This window comes from Mastomys coucha, unplaced genomic scaffold, assembly GCF_008632895.1.
Source record: "Mastomys coucha isolate ucsf_1 unplaced genomic scaffold, UCSF_Mcou_1 pScaffold9, whole genome shotgun sequence".
NCBI lineage: Eukaryota > Metazoa > Chordata > Mammalia > Rodentia > Muridae > Mastomys > Mastomys coucha.
Genome location: NW_022196915.1, coordinates 42,381,710 through 42,399,398, shown reverse-complemented (window position 1 = coordinate 42,399,398; position 17,689 = coordinate 42,381,710). Strand labels below are relative to the sequence as shown.

The 17,689-nt window shown below is 50.6% G+C and overlaps 1 protein-coding gene across 2 annotated transcripts in view; it reads right to left on the bottom strand.

Annotated features, from left to right (window-relative positions):
- Window positions 1-2,032: 2,032 nt before the first annotated feature.
- Nynrin (NYN domain and retroviral integrase containing) overlaps window positions 2,033-17,689 on the bottom strand; it is a 22,775-nt gene continuing 7,118 nt past the window's right edge. For both annotated transcript variants that reach the window (XM_031361536.1, XM_031361537.1), the window contains exons 3-9: window positions 13,535-14,190; window positions 11,959-13,434; window positions 10,725-10,855; window positions 10,489-10,585; window positions 8,841-8,942; window positions 8,313-8,414; window positions 2,033-6,660 (exon numbers count right to left, since the gene is read on the bottom strand). In XM_031361536.1, coding sequence (XP_031217396.1) covers window positions 3,816-6,660; window positions 8,313-8,414; window positions 8,841-8,942; window positions 10,489-10,585; window positions 10,725-10,855; window positions 11,959-13,434; window positions 13,535-14,190 — 5,409 coding nt within the window. In that variant the 3' untranslated portion in view covers window positions 2,033-3,815. The remainder of the gene's footprint in view (window positions 6,661-8,312; window positions 8,415-8,840; window positions 8,943-10,488; window positions 10,586-10,724; window positions 10,856-11,958; window positions 13,435-13,534; window positions 14,191-17,689) is intronic.

Sequence of the window (17,689 nt, the reverse complement as noted above, 5' to 3'; positions counted from 1 at the left end):
GACAGGATATGTTTGAATTTGTGAAGTATCTCAATTTGGACCAGACTGAAAAGGAAAAGATGATTTTATACTTTTAAATTTTATTTCATGTGTGTGACTGTTTCACCTACATGCATGTATGTGCACTGCATCCGTGTCTTGGGCGGGTGAAAGTCAGAAGAGGGAGTTAGGCAGCTGTGAGCTGAGGATGCTGGGAAACAAACTTGGTTACCTCTGCGAGAGCTCCAACTGATCTTAGCCACTAAGCCATTTCTTCAGTGCCCAAACTAACACTATGTGATGCACTAATAAAATACAGAGACACCATAGGCTGAGGCATGAGGGCAAAACTCAACAGCAACATAAAAACGCTGGCATAGAAGAAGGCATGAGTGACGGACGGTTCCGGAGTGGCATCGGATGCATCATGCAGACCCAGCTTCTGTTCTAGTCACATACATCATCAGTGAGTTACCTCACCTCTCAGTGCCTCATTTTCTTCATCTGTAAAATGGAGCTATTAAGTGTGTCAGGCTGAGCTGTGGTGGGGCAGGCCTTTAATCCCAGCACTTGGGAGGCAGAGGCAGGCGGGTTTCTGAGTTGGAGGCCAGCCTGGTCTACAGAGTGAGTGCCAGGACAGCCAGGGCTACAGAGAAACCCTGTCTCAAAACAAAACAAAACAAAAAGTGTGTCAGGTCTGGAAAGCACATAGCCTAGTGCCTGGCAAATACTCAGTATAAGTGAGTTGTTAACACGTGAATTAGTAAACAATTAGAGAGCTGTAGGGCCCCAGGGGTCTTGGGCAATTTCCAAAAGCAAATGGGAGGCTTTGAATTCTAGTGACCCTTTACAAATGCTTCTCTACTCTGGGTGTGTTCAGTTTTACAGAACACAAAGGTTTGGCCTAGTACAGCAGTATCAAACTCACAGGTGCTTATGTGAGTTTCGACCCTAGGATGGAAGGGCTGCATAGTTTGCGTTAGGTCAAGGGGCTGTCTATGCCATGACCATTTTCACTCCTTCGTCAGATGAGAAAGCCCAGCTACCAGCCCCCTGAGTAAGAAACCCACGGGTGGAAACAAAGATGCCAGTGTTTGTCAGTTAACACTGTACGCATGCTGGACTGTGGGCAAACTTCATTTACTCTCCAAAAATACAAAGGGAGTCTCAACCAGGCATGGCGGTCTGTGCCTGTAATCTCAAAACTTGGGATGTGGAAGCAAAGGGTTGGAAATTCTAAGTCAGCCTCAGCTACATAGTAAGTTGGAGGCTAGCCTGAGTTCCATGAAACCCTGTCTCCAAAAAAAAAAAAACAAAGAACCAAACAAACAAACAAATAAACAAAACAAACAAACAAAAACCAGAGGGACAAACAAATCTCTACTAGAACCTTGTAAAGTAACTGATCTAGACTAGAAAAGGACGGGATATTGCTGGCCACCTGTCCAAACGACCATCCATAATCTCTCACTCTCTGACCTGCACTAACAAGCAACCTTTGCTTTTGTAGGAGGGACTCTGGAATGGCCTTTCTGGTTGCTGGGATTTGAACTCAGGACCTCTGGAAGAGCAGTCAATGCTCTTAACCACTGAGCCATTTCTCGGGATGACCTTTCTGAATAGCACAGGTCGTGAGCCTCTGACTTGCTCCATGGACTCTCATATGCCTCATGTCAAACCACACTATCCTGGGTCTTTCTCCTTCGACTGACTTTGTGCTCCAGGAGGGAAGAGGACTGTGTCCTTCACATTACCTCTTATCCTTTCCACTCCTAGACAGAGTATGACACATAGTAGGTGTGTTTTGAACAGGAAATGAATGGGGTCACATATGCGCTTCCACGTCCCTCCCGCATGCTGTAACCATGCAAACACCAAGCAGAAGTCTGGGCATGTAGAAAAGGCAGCAGAAAGCCAAGGCCCAAAATCTTAGCCAAGAGTAAGGACTCTGAACTTGAGGAAGAAAAGGGTTTCCAGTTCAAGAAGAGCAGTGAGCCCCCACAGATACCCCCACTCTCTTTATCCCCCAATTCAGAAAAAAATAAACATTGGCTCCATTTTAATTGATTTATTGAAAAATAAAAATCACTTGAAAGAGCATATAATCAAAATTGTACTTAACAGGAAGAGGGGTTTGAATATAGCCCTGGGGTCGGAGAGTGAGACTAACTAATTTACAAAGGGGATGGGGGGCAGGGGAGGGAGAGACAAAGGTGAGGCCGTGTGAAGAAATACAGTACCTGCTAAAAAATCTACAGCTAACCTTTCAGCATCCTGGAAAGCACTCAGCATTCGTTCCTGGGCAGGGCTGATAGCTGGATTGGCTGAAGAACAGCATCCAGGTAGTTTTTCTAGAAGGGTTAGGAAATGGCATCAAAGGGAACAGAGGTACAAAATCTGAAAGGATTCTCAAGCTTAAACATGTTGCTAGAACCCCTAGCGTGGTGAACTTGAAGTCAGGAAGGTTCATCCGGGTCCCAGCTCAGTCACCAACTAGCTGTGTGACTGTGGGTAAGTCGTTTCCCTTTTTCCTCTGCTGTGAAAGAAGCTGAGCTCAATGGGAACTTCTCAGGACCCAGCATTCTGCAGTGTCCTGTCTGGCAACCTGAGTTCAGCCAGACAAACTGGATCGGCTCCTCGAGAAATGAGCTACTAGGAATCCGAGCTAGAGTGGCCTGGTGCTGGCCTTTCCCTCCAGACGGTCAGCTGGGCTGTGCGGAAATGCAGAACAGTGAGAATCAACCCTCGTGATTATGAGAGGTCCACTCACGTTGCGAGAGTGAGCTCCGCACGCCGGCTGTAAGGGAGCGCCACACAGAGGCAGATTCGGGTACTGCAGCCGACCAGGACAAAGCCATCCCATCGAAGGAGATGGGTATACTGTAGGCAGGGGAGGATTGTGAACTTTGGCAGGGGGTGAGGAGTCAGAGGAGCAAGAGGAAAAGCCACCCAGCGCCGGACCAGGTGTCAAACTACCCACGTCAGAATGCCCTCCCCTTGAAGCAGAGTGTGAACACCACTGAACCTAACCTAATAGAAGCAGCTCTTCCAGTACAGATGCCACGCTTGGTATCAAGGTCCTTGATTCCTGTGAGGTGATCACCATCACAGCAGGGGTCAGGAATCATCTCTGTCGACTGGAATCAAATGAGGTAGGCCAATTTATCCCCTCCCACCTCCCCTTACAAACAGATAGGTGGCTTAAGGCTGGTCACCACCACCCAGAGCCAGCATCCTGGAGGCATGGGAAGGCTACAACCCTTTCTTAACAGCGGTCCCAGTGCTGGCAAAGGAGGCTGACTGGAGAACTGCTACCTTTTTGCTGCCAGTGTCTATACCACTGAGAACTCCGAGGGCAAAGGCTTGCCAGATGCAGGGTGTCAGGGGAGGCACTCACATGGGAGAGAGCCATGATACCCCCCCCCCGGGGGTCCAAATCCACACTCTTAATTGTAATGTGTTGGATGTAAGCCACTGGGGAGGGATGCACACACCAATACACGCCTAAGTGTGTAAGAGGGGAAAGGTGGCACTTGGGGAAGGTCGTGAGCCCAGCCTACCTTGTTAAGGAGACTCATGCTCCTGAGTGTAAAACTGCCAAAGACCCCCACAGGACAACCTCTGGCACTTCCTCCAAACACCCCTATCTGGGAATGTGTTATAGGGACATTCATCCCTAGCTCAAGGCAATTCAACAAAGCTTTACAAAGCAACTTCTCCGCAAAAGGCACAACTGAGGGGCCCTGAAGAGCTGAGAGCACTGCTCAGATGAGAAAGGGGGACTAGCAGCAGAAATACGGGACCCCTAGAGCAGGCAGCTCTCCGGCTACTCTAACTCATTGCTCCAAGTCAAGGGACAGGGGTGTGTCATGCTTGGGAAAGGCCTTCATTAGACTGCTAGGATAGACACAGCCCAGCTTGTCTGGGACTGGGAAGCCCCACACCCTATAGAGTGACAGGCTCAACCGGTCCCCAATATAGAAAGGACCCATCCATTTGGCACTGCTACCATTCCTGGGGAGAGACAACAAGAGGACCTGGTCACCCACGCTCCACTCGTTCTCCTGGCTCTCCCTCTTGAAACGCCTATTCTCAGCCTTCTCGCTGGCCTTTTCGGCCACTCTCCAGTGGAGGTCCAACAGCTCCCGCATCAGCTGCAGCAAGAAAGCATCCATCTTGAGCCCTTCAATGTTCGCCCGGCTCATCTCCCACCACAAGGGCTCCATCAGCCTCATCTCACTCCCAGTCAGCACCTGGAACGGTGTGGCCTCCGTGGTGGAGGCTCTAAAAGCCAGGTGCAGCAAGGGCAGAGAGGCTGCCCACTTCTTGCCATACAGAAAGATGAACTCCTTCAGGGCCCTCTTGAATTCCCAGTAGGCCTCTGAACTCATCAGACATGGGAACTGGAGGGCCCTACTCAGTGTAGTCACTTGGGCTCCAAGGGCCAGCCCACAACTCACCAGAACATGCCGGGCAAACTGGGGGCCTTGGGCTGCCTCCAGCCTTATGGGAACACCCCATCTTGCAAACACATGCTGCAGTAACACCTGGGCCACAGCCACATGCGTATAGGGCTTCAGAGGGAATGCCTCAACCCACCGGGTGTTGGCATCAGCCACGATGAGCACGTGCTTATGACCCTCTTCACTGACAGTGACAGGACCCACCACCTCAATCTGCAGACTAGACCAGGGAGCGGTGGACCTGAGAGGCCATGGGGACTCGATGACTTTCAGCTCCCCCCCTATGAGATTCCGGGGAATGCAGAACAAACAGCTCCTGCAGTAATCTTTCACGTGCTCCTGCATTCCAGGCCACCACCCCAGCAGCCTCACCGTCTTATAAGTGTCCTCCAGCCCCTGGTGCTCGCCCATGGGGCTGTCATGCACAGAGAAAATCAGATCCCTCCGAAGTTGCCTTGGGACTACCCAAACCTTGGGATGCTTTTCCCCCTTGAACATGAGCAGGCCACTGTCTTGGTCCAGGCTTAGTGAATTGAAGGCAGAACTGAAAGGGGAGGGCCCAGACAATTTCTGCCCTGCCTGCAACTTGGCAATGATATCGGCCAGGGTGCCATCACTCAGCTGTAAGGCCAGCAAGTTGGGCTTCCTGCCTTTAGGATGGGGAGTCACTGTTGGCACTGGCACATCCTTTGGCAAATCCCACCACTGCCCACCCCCTTGGGCACCCTGCTTGGCCAGAGTGTCCACTGTCACAGCAAACAGAGATCCCCGATAAGAGGTTCGGTAGATAAAGGGAAGAGGTGAGAAGCCAGACGCGAGAGATATGATGTAGGAGAGCAGGCTTGGATGAGGTAGTGAAGCCCCGTCAGACGACAGGAAGCCCCGGACTCTCCAGAGTGGCAGGAGCTCCCAGAGAACACTGAAGATCCAGTTGCAGTGGGTGAGGAAAACCACCGGGAACTGGGACTGGGCGAAGCGCTCTAGGCCACAGGCCACGGCTGCCAGGTGGGCGTATGTGGATGTGTAGGGGGAACAGGAAAAAGCAAGGGAGACTGGAGGGCTGGTGGGGGACAAGATGTAGAGACCAAAACCAGCACACAACTCGTCGTCCCGGTAGAAGCAATAGCCAGACACATGGACACAGATAAAAGTAGACAGGTCAGAAGGAGGAGGCAGAAGCTGGAAAACTCGAGGCATTGAGGAAGGGGGTGTCAGCAGCTGGTTTTCCCCCAGCAGGCCCTGGAGAAGGGACAATTCCAATTCCCTCTTGCCTTTGTCCTGCAGCAAGAGAGACCATCGAATTAACCATGCCTTGGAAGCCCTACGGCTATCCCATGCCTCATTATCCACAGTGGTCCGAGAGGCATAGGAAAGACGTAGAACCACTGGATTGTCTCCAACGCAACGAGAAAAATGCTTGAGGGCCCAAGCCACAGCATAGGGGCTGTCTCCCCCTGACTGAGGACCCTCACTGTCCTCATCGGGGAGGAGAGGTTTTGAGGTATAAGCGATGGGGTGCTTCCTTCCTGAGTACTCCTGATGCAGGCTGGCCGTCAGTGACACTTGGCTGACGGTCACCTCCAGGTAGAAGGGCAGGTTAGGGTTGGGGATGGACAGGCAGAGGGCGCACACTAGGGCTCGTTTCAGGGCCAGGAAGGACTTCTCATGCTCCTGGTTCCACTGCCAGTCCGGCTTCTGCTTGAGGAGGGCATGCAGGGGGCCCACGAGGACTTCATAGTCAGGGATAACATCCCGGTGGGAATCCATGAAGCCCATGAAGAAGGACAGTGCCGTGAAGTTGCTAGGGATGGTGAGCTGCGCCAGCTGGGCCAGAACCTGCTGACAGGGAGCCTTCCCATCCCAGGGGACGTCCAAGTACGGAGAGGACACCACAGGCAGAAGGTCGATGTCTAAAGCCCCCTCAGAGGGGTCATGCAGGCTGAGACACTGGAGGATTTCCTCGGAGAAGGAAGGGCACTCGATCCCAAACACCGACACGGGGTTAGAGTCCTGCTCATCTTCTTCATCAGGCTTTGGAATGCCTGACTCCTCCATCAGCTCCTCTTCCAGGCTTTCCTCCCCCTTGCCCTCTTCTTCTACATCCTGTGGATCCTCCAAAGGTTCAGCCCCAGCATCATCACTCAGCTCAGAGACACTGGCTGAGCTGGGAGGGAGGGTCTTCCACACCTTCAAGAAATTGCCAATGTCCATGTCCAACCTATTGCCAAAACAAGGAGAAAACTGAGAAGGGCGGCCCCCAACCCCACAGATTATCTGAGGGGAAAGGCACATGTGTGGTCACCCCACAGAGTTCACTTCATTCCTAAGAGTCCTTCACTCATGGTAGGGTCAGTCAGGAGCTAGCCTGTAAATATGCTCTCTAGCTTACACATGCTAGAACTTCATTCAATAAGGGTTCTTCTGTACTTTGAGAATTTATCAAAGCGAAACCTTACTGACTATAGTGGCCACTTTTATTTTTATTTATTTTTTTATTTTATTTTATTTTTTGGTTTTTTTGAGACAAGGTTTCTCTATATAGCCCTAGCTGTCCTGGAACTCACTGTGTAGACCAAGCTGGCCTCGAACTCAGAAATCTGCCTGCCTCTGCCTCCCGAGTGCTGGGATTAAAGGCCTGGCTTTTTTTTTTTTAAAGTGGTCAGCTTTAATTGTCAGCTTGACACAATCTACAATCATCTGAGAAGGTGGTCTCAGTGAAGGACTGTCTAGATCCAGTACCTGTAGGCAGATCTTTGAGGGATCTGATTACACTGAGGTAAGAAGCCCCTCCCATTACAGATGATTTCATTCTCTGGCAAAGGATCCAAGATTACAGAATAGAGAAATCGAGCTGAGCACCAGAAAGCACACATGTATTGCTCTCTTCTGACTGCAGATATAACGTGACCAGTTCTTCCCAAGCTCCTGCCACCATGACTCCCCTCCCCCAAAACTGTTGAGCTGAAATAACCCTTTCTCCATAGTTATTTTTGTTGGGGTATTTTATCACAACAGGGAACAAAACTAAATAAAGTAAGACCATGAATCACTTAAGTTAGTTTTACGCCAGTGGCTTGGTAAGAGGTGACTGGCACTGTTACCTCAGGAGGAGCACTCCAGGGGAAGGTCAGCATGGAGGGGCAGCCTAACACACAACACAAAGACCTCAGCTTCATTTCCACTGGTGGAATGAGATGAGAGATGGCTGGGGTGGGCAGGAAGCAGTGTCCTGTCCACAGGCCCCAGAGCCCCCGGGGGATGGGCAGTAAATGTGGCTCAAATGGCCGAGAAGCCAGAGGCTCAGAGTTGCCACAAACTAGTTCTGCCAAAATGACCTTGGAAAACTGACTTGAGTCTCATCTATGAAATGAGGAATATGGCCGTTTACACCAAACTGAAATTGTGAGCATCAAAGGAGATGAACGACAGCGCTCATGTAGACATGGCTCTCTTGAACACGAGGAAAGAAAAAGCAAGCCTGCTCCCCGTCACACATCACCAGCAGACTAAAGCAGAAATAGTCAAATGGCTCCAGCCTGAGAACAGGTTCTTTCTGCCTGATAGACACACATGTAACGGAGTGCCACACAGCTGCTCGAGTGCACCACAGGCATTTGCATGGCATAGCTCCGAAGACAGCAAGAAAAGGCTGAGCTCAAATACCAGCTGTGGAAAAATACGCATGGAAAGGTGTGTGGGAAACATTAAAAGCATAGTGTAAGTCGTGGGTAAAAGCAGCAAAATGTGGTGGAAACTTGAAGCTGTAAAAGGTCAAACCTCCCTGCTCACTGGGAACTAGAGAAATGTTGACTAACGCTAAGTTTCTGGGCAGTCCAAGGAATGCCGGGGAGGGAAAGGCCTGACAATTACCTGTTTGGCTTCTTGAGAAATTCCTCCAAGGTGGGGCCGTCTCGACCTAGGGGGTCATCTGGTACCATGAAGAGACTCCCGGCAAAGGTGAAGGGTAGCAGGCTAGACCCACAGGAGAAAGAGGCAAGGTCATAGGTGAACCTAAGGGTCAGCCACACGCTGTTGCTTCCACAGGTCTGTCAGTCTGTCTGTCTGTCTATCTATCTCTCTACACACACACACACACACACACACACACACACACACACACACACCGCATTTACCAGCAGGCACTGCCAAGCCCTACTCTAAGGCTTTCATTTCCTGCCCCAACATCTTCTCTACCACAGGCTGTCTGTCTGTCTCTGTCTCTCTCCCTCTCTACCCCCCCCTCTCTCATACACATACACACACACACACACCCCTCATTTACCAGCAGGCACTGCCAAGCCCTGCCCTAAGGCTTCTTTTCCTGCCCCAACATCTTCTCTACCACAGACTGTCTGACATCTCAGGGAAACAGAGGTTCAAGGCCCTAGAAGGTCTCACCGATCTTTGACCATCAGTTTCTTAGAACTATTCATTAGGACATGGATCTGCTCGTTAGTGACAATGACTCCATCTGTCTCCTCTGCCAGCTTTACCATGAACCTGCAAGAGAAAAGGAAGTCACTACCTATCTAGCAACCACCCTTCTCATTTTCTGGACCCTCTGGAAAATGAACTAGAACTCCATGAAGGGTCAGAAAAAAAACTCTGTTCTCTATGATCAAGCCAAGGCTATAAGAGCACATCCTCTTTTCCATGTGTCCATCTGGGATCCCAGCATCCCCCAGAAGGTGTACTTGATTGCATAGACCACCCCCCCAAATGTATATACAGCCACAGACCGCCCCCCCCTCAATGTATATACAGCCATACACTCCTCTCGCACATGCAGGCTCACGCAACACAGAGCTCATCCTCTGGTTCATGTTCACACATGGGTATTTTCTGCTCCCATTTTTTCACCTGTAAAATGTAGATAAAATACCTGCCCCATGTTGCTATAAGAATTAAACTGAGTCTAATTCAGTGTCTAATTAAGTGCCTATTGCGCAGCACACACTATTCTTCATCAGGGTACAATACTCACACCAATGTCAAGATGTACATCTACACACACACCAACACATAGAATCACATGGCTTAATAGCAAACCCATTCTCCCCGGGATCACTTTCCTTCTAGGGAGAGCCTTAACCAGGAAAAAGAGCATCCCCTGGGATTTGACATGCTGTTCTCCAAGTTCCCAGCAGAGGGCGCTCCAACAGAAACGTCATCTTTCCTTAAACCCTTGCCTGGATTTAAAGGATTTAAAGAACTCACTCAGGAGTCAGATCTGGGAGATGGGAAGCTTGACTGGCCCTGCCCAGCCCTTCACAGGCTTAAAGGCTGTATGGATTGCAGGGAACACAGGAAAGAAACAGAACCTCTCCCTACCCAACATCCAAGGTACCAAAGAGAAGTCAAGAACTGCCGGCTGGTCATCTGGGCTAGGACTACAGCAGGGCCTTCTTTCCCTGCCCTAGTACAGGCAGAGTCACAGACTTTCCTAGGCATGCTGGTTCTGTAGCTATGCTGGACAATGAAGGCTGAAGGTCAACAAGCAGAGCGGATGTCAACGTTTAGACTAACCAGGACCATCTAACTCCATTTCTATTGCTTTGCCCAAAGACCCGCCTATGTAAGGTTTCACATACACCTCCTCCCAGCATCAGAGCTTGAGGAACAAAGATTGAAGGCATTCCTTGAGATAGGAACTTTAACCCAAACTGGTGCCAAAAAGCTAGGGTATCTCGAAAGCTAACTGGATGAGCCTCATGCTCACCCAATAGAGCAGCACCTCAAGTTAGCAAATTAGCACCTCAAGTTGCAATCCAGTGCAATGGTTCGGATGAGCCTCGTGCTCATGAACCAGTGCATAGCCTCTAGAGGCCATGGAGAAAGAAAGCCAGTAAACCTGGAGAAGTGCAACGCCTTGAGTTCCAAAGATGGTAGCAACCTTGTGTTTGGGAAGAGCCAACCTGCAGCCAAACTCTTCATGTGTGTGCCAATCCCTGCTCTCAGGCATGGTGTTTGTCTCCATTTCCCCCTGAGAAGATGAGGTGGGACATCGTCCACCCTGAGCCCCACGGAGGGACAGGGCCCGGCATACCTGTAATCGTAAGTGGTGATCTTCTTGCCATTTTCCAGCTGGGAGGGAGTGATAGAAAGCATCTTGAGTCTGTGGAGCTTCGTCAGAAAGTGGCTCTCTGAGGGTGACAGAACAGAGAGATAGCGGAAGGGCTACGTGGGAAAAACCAAGGTGGGGTGGTGGAAGAGTGAGCCAGAAAGGCGAGGAAAAGAAAAGTCAGGTGACCTTGGAAGGGCTGGGCAGTGTGAGCATCTCACCTCTCACCCTCCGGTTCTTCTTCAGCTGCCAGGTGGGTACGAACACGGTGATCTCTCGGTGTCCGCGGTTCCAGAAGTACTGCACGGCCATGGCGATGCCTCGGCACGAGAAGAAGTGCTGCAGGCCATGTCTATGGGGCAGTAGGAATGAGGGACCAGAAGACCCTGCCCCACCATTCATCCCTTGCCCTGGGACCCAACCAGGAAATGTCCCAAGAGCACCAAAGATGCCAGGACTATCCTCTCCTACACCTCTCCTCCCCCACCTCTCTCTGAAACAGGGTCTGTCCTTGAAGTCCTAGCTGTCCTGGATGGAGCTTACTATGTAGACAAGGCTGGTCTCTAACTCACAGAGATCCCTCCTGCCTCAGCCTCCTAAATGCTGAGATTAAAGGGGTGTGTGCCATCAGACCCAGCCTGCAGCCCTGCCCTCAAACAACTGCCTAGAACTTAAAGACAGAAGGAAAAAAAAAATCCTTGGGCTGGCGAGATGACTCAGCAGGTAAGAGCACTGACTGCTCTTCCAAAGGTCCTGAGTTCAGATCCCAGCAACCACATGGTGGCTCACAACCACCTGAAATGAGATTGGATGCCCTCTTCTGGTGTGTCAGAAGACAGCTACAGTGAATTACACTGGAGCGAGCAGGGCTGGAACGAGCGGGGCCGGAGAGCAGCCACACACATGATGGCTCATGGCCATCTGTACAACTACAGTGTACTCATACACATAAAATAAATAACATAAATCCAAAAAAAAAAATCCTGACCACCTACTGTGTGCCAAGAACCTGATCAGCACAAATAATTACTCTACCGTGTGACAGATGAAGCACATCTCTGTACTCAGACCTCTACAACAGTGAGCATTGAACATACAAAGCAATCTCTCATGCGGGTTGCAGTCTGAAAAAGCTTCTAGTAGGTTTGGGGCCAGGCCTTGAAGTTTGAAAAAAAACCCAGCTTGGGTTGCATGAACCTTTGCAACAGATAGATCTGAGCCCAAAAGCCAGTCCCTGGCTGACTCAGAAACCATAAGCAAAATTTTTCACCTCTCAGACTCTATCTACATCTACCTAAGAATAGAGGCTTTGTCTTCTGGGACGATTCTATACACACTACTTACTATGAAGTAGCCATTCCTCATGGGCCCTTCCCTCTATCTTTCACTCCCATGGAAGGTCTGGAAGGAATGCCTGCCCAGCTCCCCCAGCAAGTCCAGCCCACTGCTACTCACACCATGGCCACACTGCTGCCGTCAATGACCACTCTCCTCAGCCCTGGATTTCCAGGCTCCTCAGACAAGTTCATCTCGAAGGGTATATTCAAGGCCTCGTTGTACCTCTGGAAGCTGGTCACTATGCTGGTGCCCTGGGAGTGAGGTGACAGCCTCTGGGACCCCTCCCAAGCCCCAAGAAGCCCTTCCTTCAGGAACGGATGCTTACTCCTGGATGCCATGGTGCCACTAGGCTGGAAACCCTGCCGTCCCGCCTTTCCCTGGCCCTTCAGCATGGTGGTGGCTCTACTCTTTGAAGCCTGAACCTCACTCAGGAGTTTGGTGACATCTACGGTCGGCCCTGCAACTGCAGACACCTGAGCTTCTGGGGGTTCAGCAGCTCTGGAGGCATTAGAAGCTGCAGGCGCTTTGGGGGTCTGGGGGCCTGCAGGTGTTTTCACCAAAGGTGTCTTCTGAGCTGTAGGAATTTGGGGGGCCGTGGGCATGGCAGGAGCTGCGGGACGATCCGCAGCTGCTTTGGGGACTGTGGACACCACAGGGGCTGCTGGTTCTGTTGGAGCCGAAGGCACTTTGGGAGCTGTAGGCTCTGTGTACACTGCAGGCTTCTTTAGGGCTGTAGGCACTTTGGGGCTTGCAGGCAGCCTCTCCTGGGTGGGTGGGTGTTCAACGTTGGACACCTCTGCAGCTGTGGCCACTTCCAGACTCTCAGACATCGTTGGTGCTTCACGTACTGAGTGACCTGTCATCCCAGCTTGAGCCAGTGGCCTCTCTTGAGTTGTGAGTCCCCCTTGCTCTGTAGATAGTGCTAAAGAGGACAATTTTTCCAGGCCTTTACAATCTGACAGTGCACTTACTTCAGCTCTCTGCTCAGCTCCAGCTGGGGGTACAGATGTTGAAGATGGTCCTGGGCCAACCTTCTCTTTGATACCACAATGCCCTGGCACGACTGAAAAATTGATGACTTTGGTGGGGATCTCCGGCCTCGGGCTAGGCTTTAGGGCCGTCTCCCTTCCTAGCTCCCCATCTGGTCTGCAAGCTGGGCTTTCTGCACTGGGCAGAGGAGCCAGCACTTTCTGCTTCCATTCCAGCTTTAAGGGCAAGGGATTCTGTCCTGGCAGCTTCAGCTGAATGGGGCCCGTGGGCCTATGCCAGAAGGGGAAATTGAAACAAGCCTGAGACAGGAGCCAGGCTAGGTGAAGAGACTGCAGTTCATTGATCTTCCAGAAGGTGGCAGCAATGGTCCCTGGCCAAGAGGGCCCAAAACCTGGCCCAGGGGCCCAGGCCTTCCAGGACGTGTACTCGCTCAGAGCTGACACTGGAGACAGCAATGAGATTCTGTCTTCCGTCTTCTGTACCTGCCTTTGCTGCAAGAGGGATTGTGTGTGGTTCTCAGAGTCCTGGCTGCTGGTGTCTTGTGTAGTAGCCCCTTCCTCTCCAACATTGTTCGTATCATCACCTTGCTTGTTGGACTGGTCCCTGGAGAAAGCCCAAGTTCATTGAAAAGGTGAGAATGGCAATTTGGTCCCGGGATCGGGATCAGGGCAGGTGCGGAGAAAACCCATTCTCCAGTACTTACCGTGCTAGCTGGTGTGCTGTCTCCTGCGGAGCGCTCTGAGCTGGGAGCAGGGACCCAGCTGCTCCTGAACTTGTTGATCTCTTTGAATTTTCTGAAGCCCGATTCAAGGTTCCTATCTCTTGGAGGGTTCCAGGGCTCTCTCTTATGGTCACCAGGGATGAGCCTTCCTTCTGCTGCCGGGCAAGGCAGATCAGGATCTCCGGGTTGGGGCAAGAACCAGAGATGCCAAAGTGGCCGAGCCACTCTATGATGTCTTCCTTGCCAGCAGCGTCGCGGACCAGACTGAGAAGCAGCTCCTGGACTGCTGGAGGAAGCTGCAGCAAGTCTCCTGCATACTTGCCACCACGGATCCACACCAGAGCCCCAAAAGCCCGGGTCACCTCTGTCTCCCAAACCCCTCGGGGGGTGATCATTGGGGCGGGGCCCCAGCGCAGCCGTGCCACCAGCTCCTCCAGCCAATTCTGCGTCATGGTAAAAGACTCAGTCAGCCCACCCACCATTAAGGAGCCAGGGGGACCAGGCACCAGGTAGGCCAGGGTACTCCAGCAGAGGCAGTCCAGGAACAAGCCTTGTGCCCCAAGGAAGGCGCAGTGCAGGACCGGTGGGTAGCGAACCTCCTTCCATAGCTCTGGGCTGCACAGACCTTTCAGATATTCCTGGGCAGAAGGGAGAACAGTCATCCGTTACTGGCTCACCCCAATCTGTCCCCTGTACCTCAAAAGCCAACCTCCTGCTAAGCTCAAGCTGGCCAATGCTGACACGGCCAAGGCCAGATGCTCTCCCTCTGCCCCACCCCCTCTTTCCAGGGAACAGCGACAGAATGAATGAGAACTCAGAGGGAAGAAAAGATCCAAGTTTGGAGTCAAGAGACACCACGCTTAGTTCTTAACAGGCAAAGAAGGATTGTAGGAAATCTGCCATCTTCTGAGGACCCACCTCAGTGACTTCAGCTACAGCATAGCAAGTTAAGCTAGACATGCTTGGGTCCAGGCCCCCTTGGCACTACAGAACTGTGTGGCACCTGAGGGGAAGAAAGCTACACACTATTAAGGACTCTCATGTGCCGAGAACGTGGGCAGCCTGGGGCAAGTTATCAATTCCTTCCTCCCAGCCACGTCTTGCCCTCCGTCCATTCCTGCCTCATGCGTCTCCTGGGAGCTTCAGTGAGCTAAGTGAGCCTGGTTTACGAGGATAGTGCCAGGCACAGCTTGTTCCCATTCTCTGGACTCACAAGAGCTTGCCCGAGTGCACACAGCTCAACAGTGTCTGCGCCAGATCATAGGCTATGTCTACCTGACTGAAACCAGAACTCGCCGTAGCTCCTCTGGCTGACTACACAGTGACTTCCAGGTAATCCTGTAGGATTCCGGCTTAATTCCCCCTCCAGAAGCTCTCCAGCACAACCTGTACCTGTAACCATGGTAACTGTTGCCCAGTGGTGCACATAAATTGCTGGGCCAGTGTCCAGAGAATATCCCACAGATTCACATTGTGTCTAACCAGAAGTGGGGCCTCTAGGTCTCTGGCTAACCAGCCCTCATGTCTGCAGGGAGAGCGGCTGGTTTCAGCTGCCTACCAACATAATCCAATGATCTCCAAGAGCTCCTAAGCAGTCTCCGGGACAGCAGCCCAAGTGGACCGAGGTCACCCTCGTGACCTTTCACACCACACCCTTCATAAACCCCTCCGCACCCCCCCTCCGCCTTACCTGGCAGTTCTATTCCATGATAAGTGCTCTTCCACCCCTCCCCTTTTAAATCTCTAGCAGCCATCTTGAAGCCCACACTAGCACCTCTGCACAGGGCACAGGACGTTTCCCCCTGCTTTAGCTTGATTATCTCCTTCCCAGGTGAAACTTCTTTCAACAAAATCTGATGGGCATCCCACCCAAACCTCATCTGGTCTCACTCCCAAGAGAGAGCAAATGTGCATACGGCTCTCACCTTAACAAATGTTCGCCATCCCATGTACCCCACATCCCAACTACACCAAAAACAATATGTAAAGTCAAAGGCAGGTTGAGGGAAAAAAATTGTGGATTCATATTGCACAAACATGAGGACCTGAGCTCAGAGTGCCAGCACCTAGAGCAATGGTTCTCAACCTGTGGGCCCCGACCCCTTTGTGGGCATTGTCCAACAACCTTTCTATGGGGGTCACCTAAAACCAATGGGAAACACAGATATTTACATTTCAGTTCCCAACAACAGCAAAACTACTGTTAAAATGTCGCAACAAGATAACTGTATGGCTGGGAGTCACCACAACACGAGGAGCTGTCTGAAAGGGTGGCAGCGTTAGGAAGGCTGAGAGCCTCTGCCAGAGAGTGGTGGAAGCATCCCAGAGGCTCACTGGCCAGCCAGTCTAGTCAGTCAGCGAGTTCCCACATTCAGTGGAAAATGCTACCCCAAAAAAGGAGGCGGGGAGGGGCTGGAGAGATGGCTCAAGAGTTAAGTAAGGGTGCTTGCTGCTCTTCCAGAGCACCCAAATTCAATTCCCAGAACCCATATCTGACATCTCACAACAGCCTCTGAGAACTCCAGGGGATCTGTCACCTTCTGCTAGCCTCTAAGAGTACCACACTTACATGGCACCTTATGCTCACTCACGCAGGCCCCCCCTCCACACAGAGAGATTAAAATACTTATTGTTCCATCAATATTCACCATTCTTATGAACATTATAGCAATTGAGATCAGTTTGAAAACAATAAGTACGAATTAATATTTATTAAGACCTCATTATGTGCTGGGCACATAGATTATCTGATATATTCCTCTCTCGGTCCTACAAGGGCAACTTTCATTACCTTCCTTTTATATGAGAGAAAATCACAAGTTCAAGCTCACACATCAGCATGGGTACCCAGCACAATGACCCCGAAGTCTACCCATGATGTGGATATACACAGAAACGCAAAACCAGACAAGGAAACAGCAGGTATTAACAGTCCAGAAAATGATTTGAACAATCCATAGGTAAATGACACCAAAAAAATAGGAAAAACATCAAAGAAGAGTGATGTTATCTGTAAAAACATATTGCCCAACATTCCACAGATCCTCTGTCAATCTGAAGTTAAAACATTAGCACCAAACAATATCACTCCATGCGTGCTTAAGACTCCACAGGATTCTCCTTTTTTTTTTTTTTTTTTTTTTTTTTGTTTTTTTGTTTTTTTCAAGACAGGGTTTCTCTGTGTAGCCCTGGCTGTCCTGGAACTCACTCTGTAGACCAGGCTGGCCTCGAACTCAGAAATCTGCCTACCTCTGCCTCCCAAGTGCTGGGATTAAAGGCATGTGCCACAACCACTTGGCTCTCCTTCCTTTTTATATGTCAATGTTCAATCTGCCCTCAAGGGCAGCCCCAATATACATGAAAAAAAAAACAAAAAGGCCAAGAAACATGCCAGAAACAAGAGGCTTTCAATTCAAAGAGTGAAGGCAATGGAACAAGGGTGAGTTCTTAGAGAAGGAGATCAACCTGAAAGCCTGTTCCTCCTAACACACACTGAGGAAACAGCGAGAGCGAGAAAGAGAGACAGAGACAGAGACACCGAGAGACACAGAGACACAGACAGACAGACTTCCCTTCCTCCAAAAGGCTTACTATCATTCTCTTCTCAGAAGCATATTAGATAATATGCCACACAGTAAATAGGACATTTGAAAACAGAGCACATATGACTTCAACATTAAAATATAGTAACAGCAGTAAAAGACCCAAGAAAAGGGTTGAAAGATAGTCAAACAAAAAGTCAGAGTTAGGGGCTGGAGAGATGGCTCAGTGGTTAAGAGCACTGACTGCTCTTCCAGAGATCCTGAGTTCAAATCCCAGCAACCACATGGTGGCTCACAACCATCTGCAATGGGATCCAATGCTCTTTTCTGATATGTCTGAAAACAGCTACAGTGTACTACTCACAAACATAAAATAAATAATTCTTTTTTAAAAAGCTGGAGTTAGCCAAGTATGGTGATGCATGCCTTCAATCCCAGCACTAGAAGGCAGAGGAAGGTGTATCAAGGGCAGCCTGGTCTACACAGCAAGTCCCGGGACATCCAGGGCTACATAGAAAAAATAAAACTAGCCGGGCAGTGGTGGCACACGCCTTTAATCCCAGCACTTGGGAGGCAGAGACAGGCAGATTTCTGA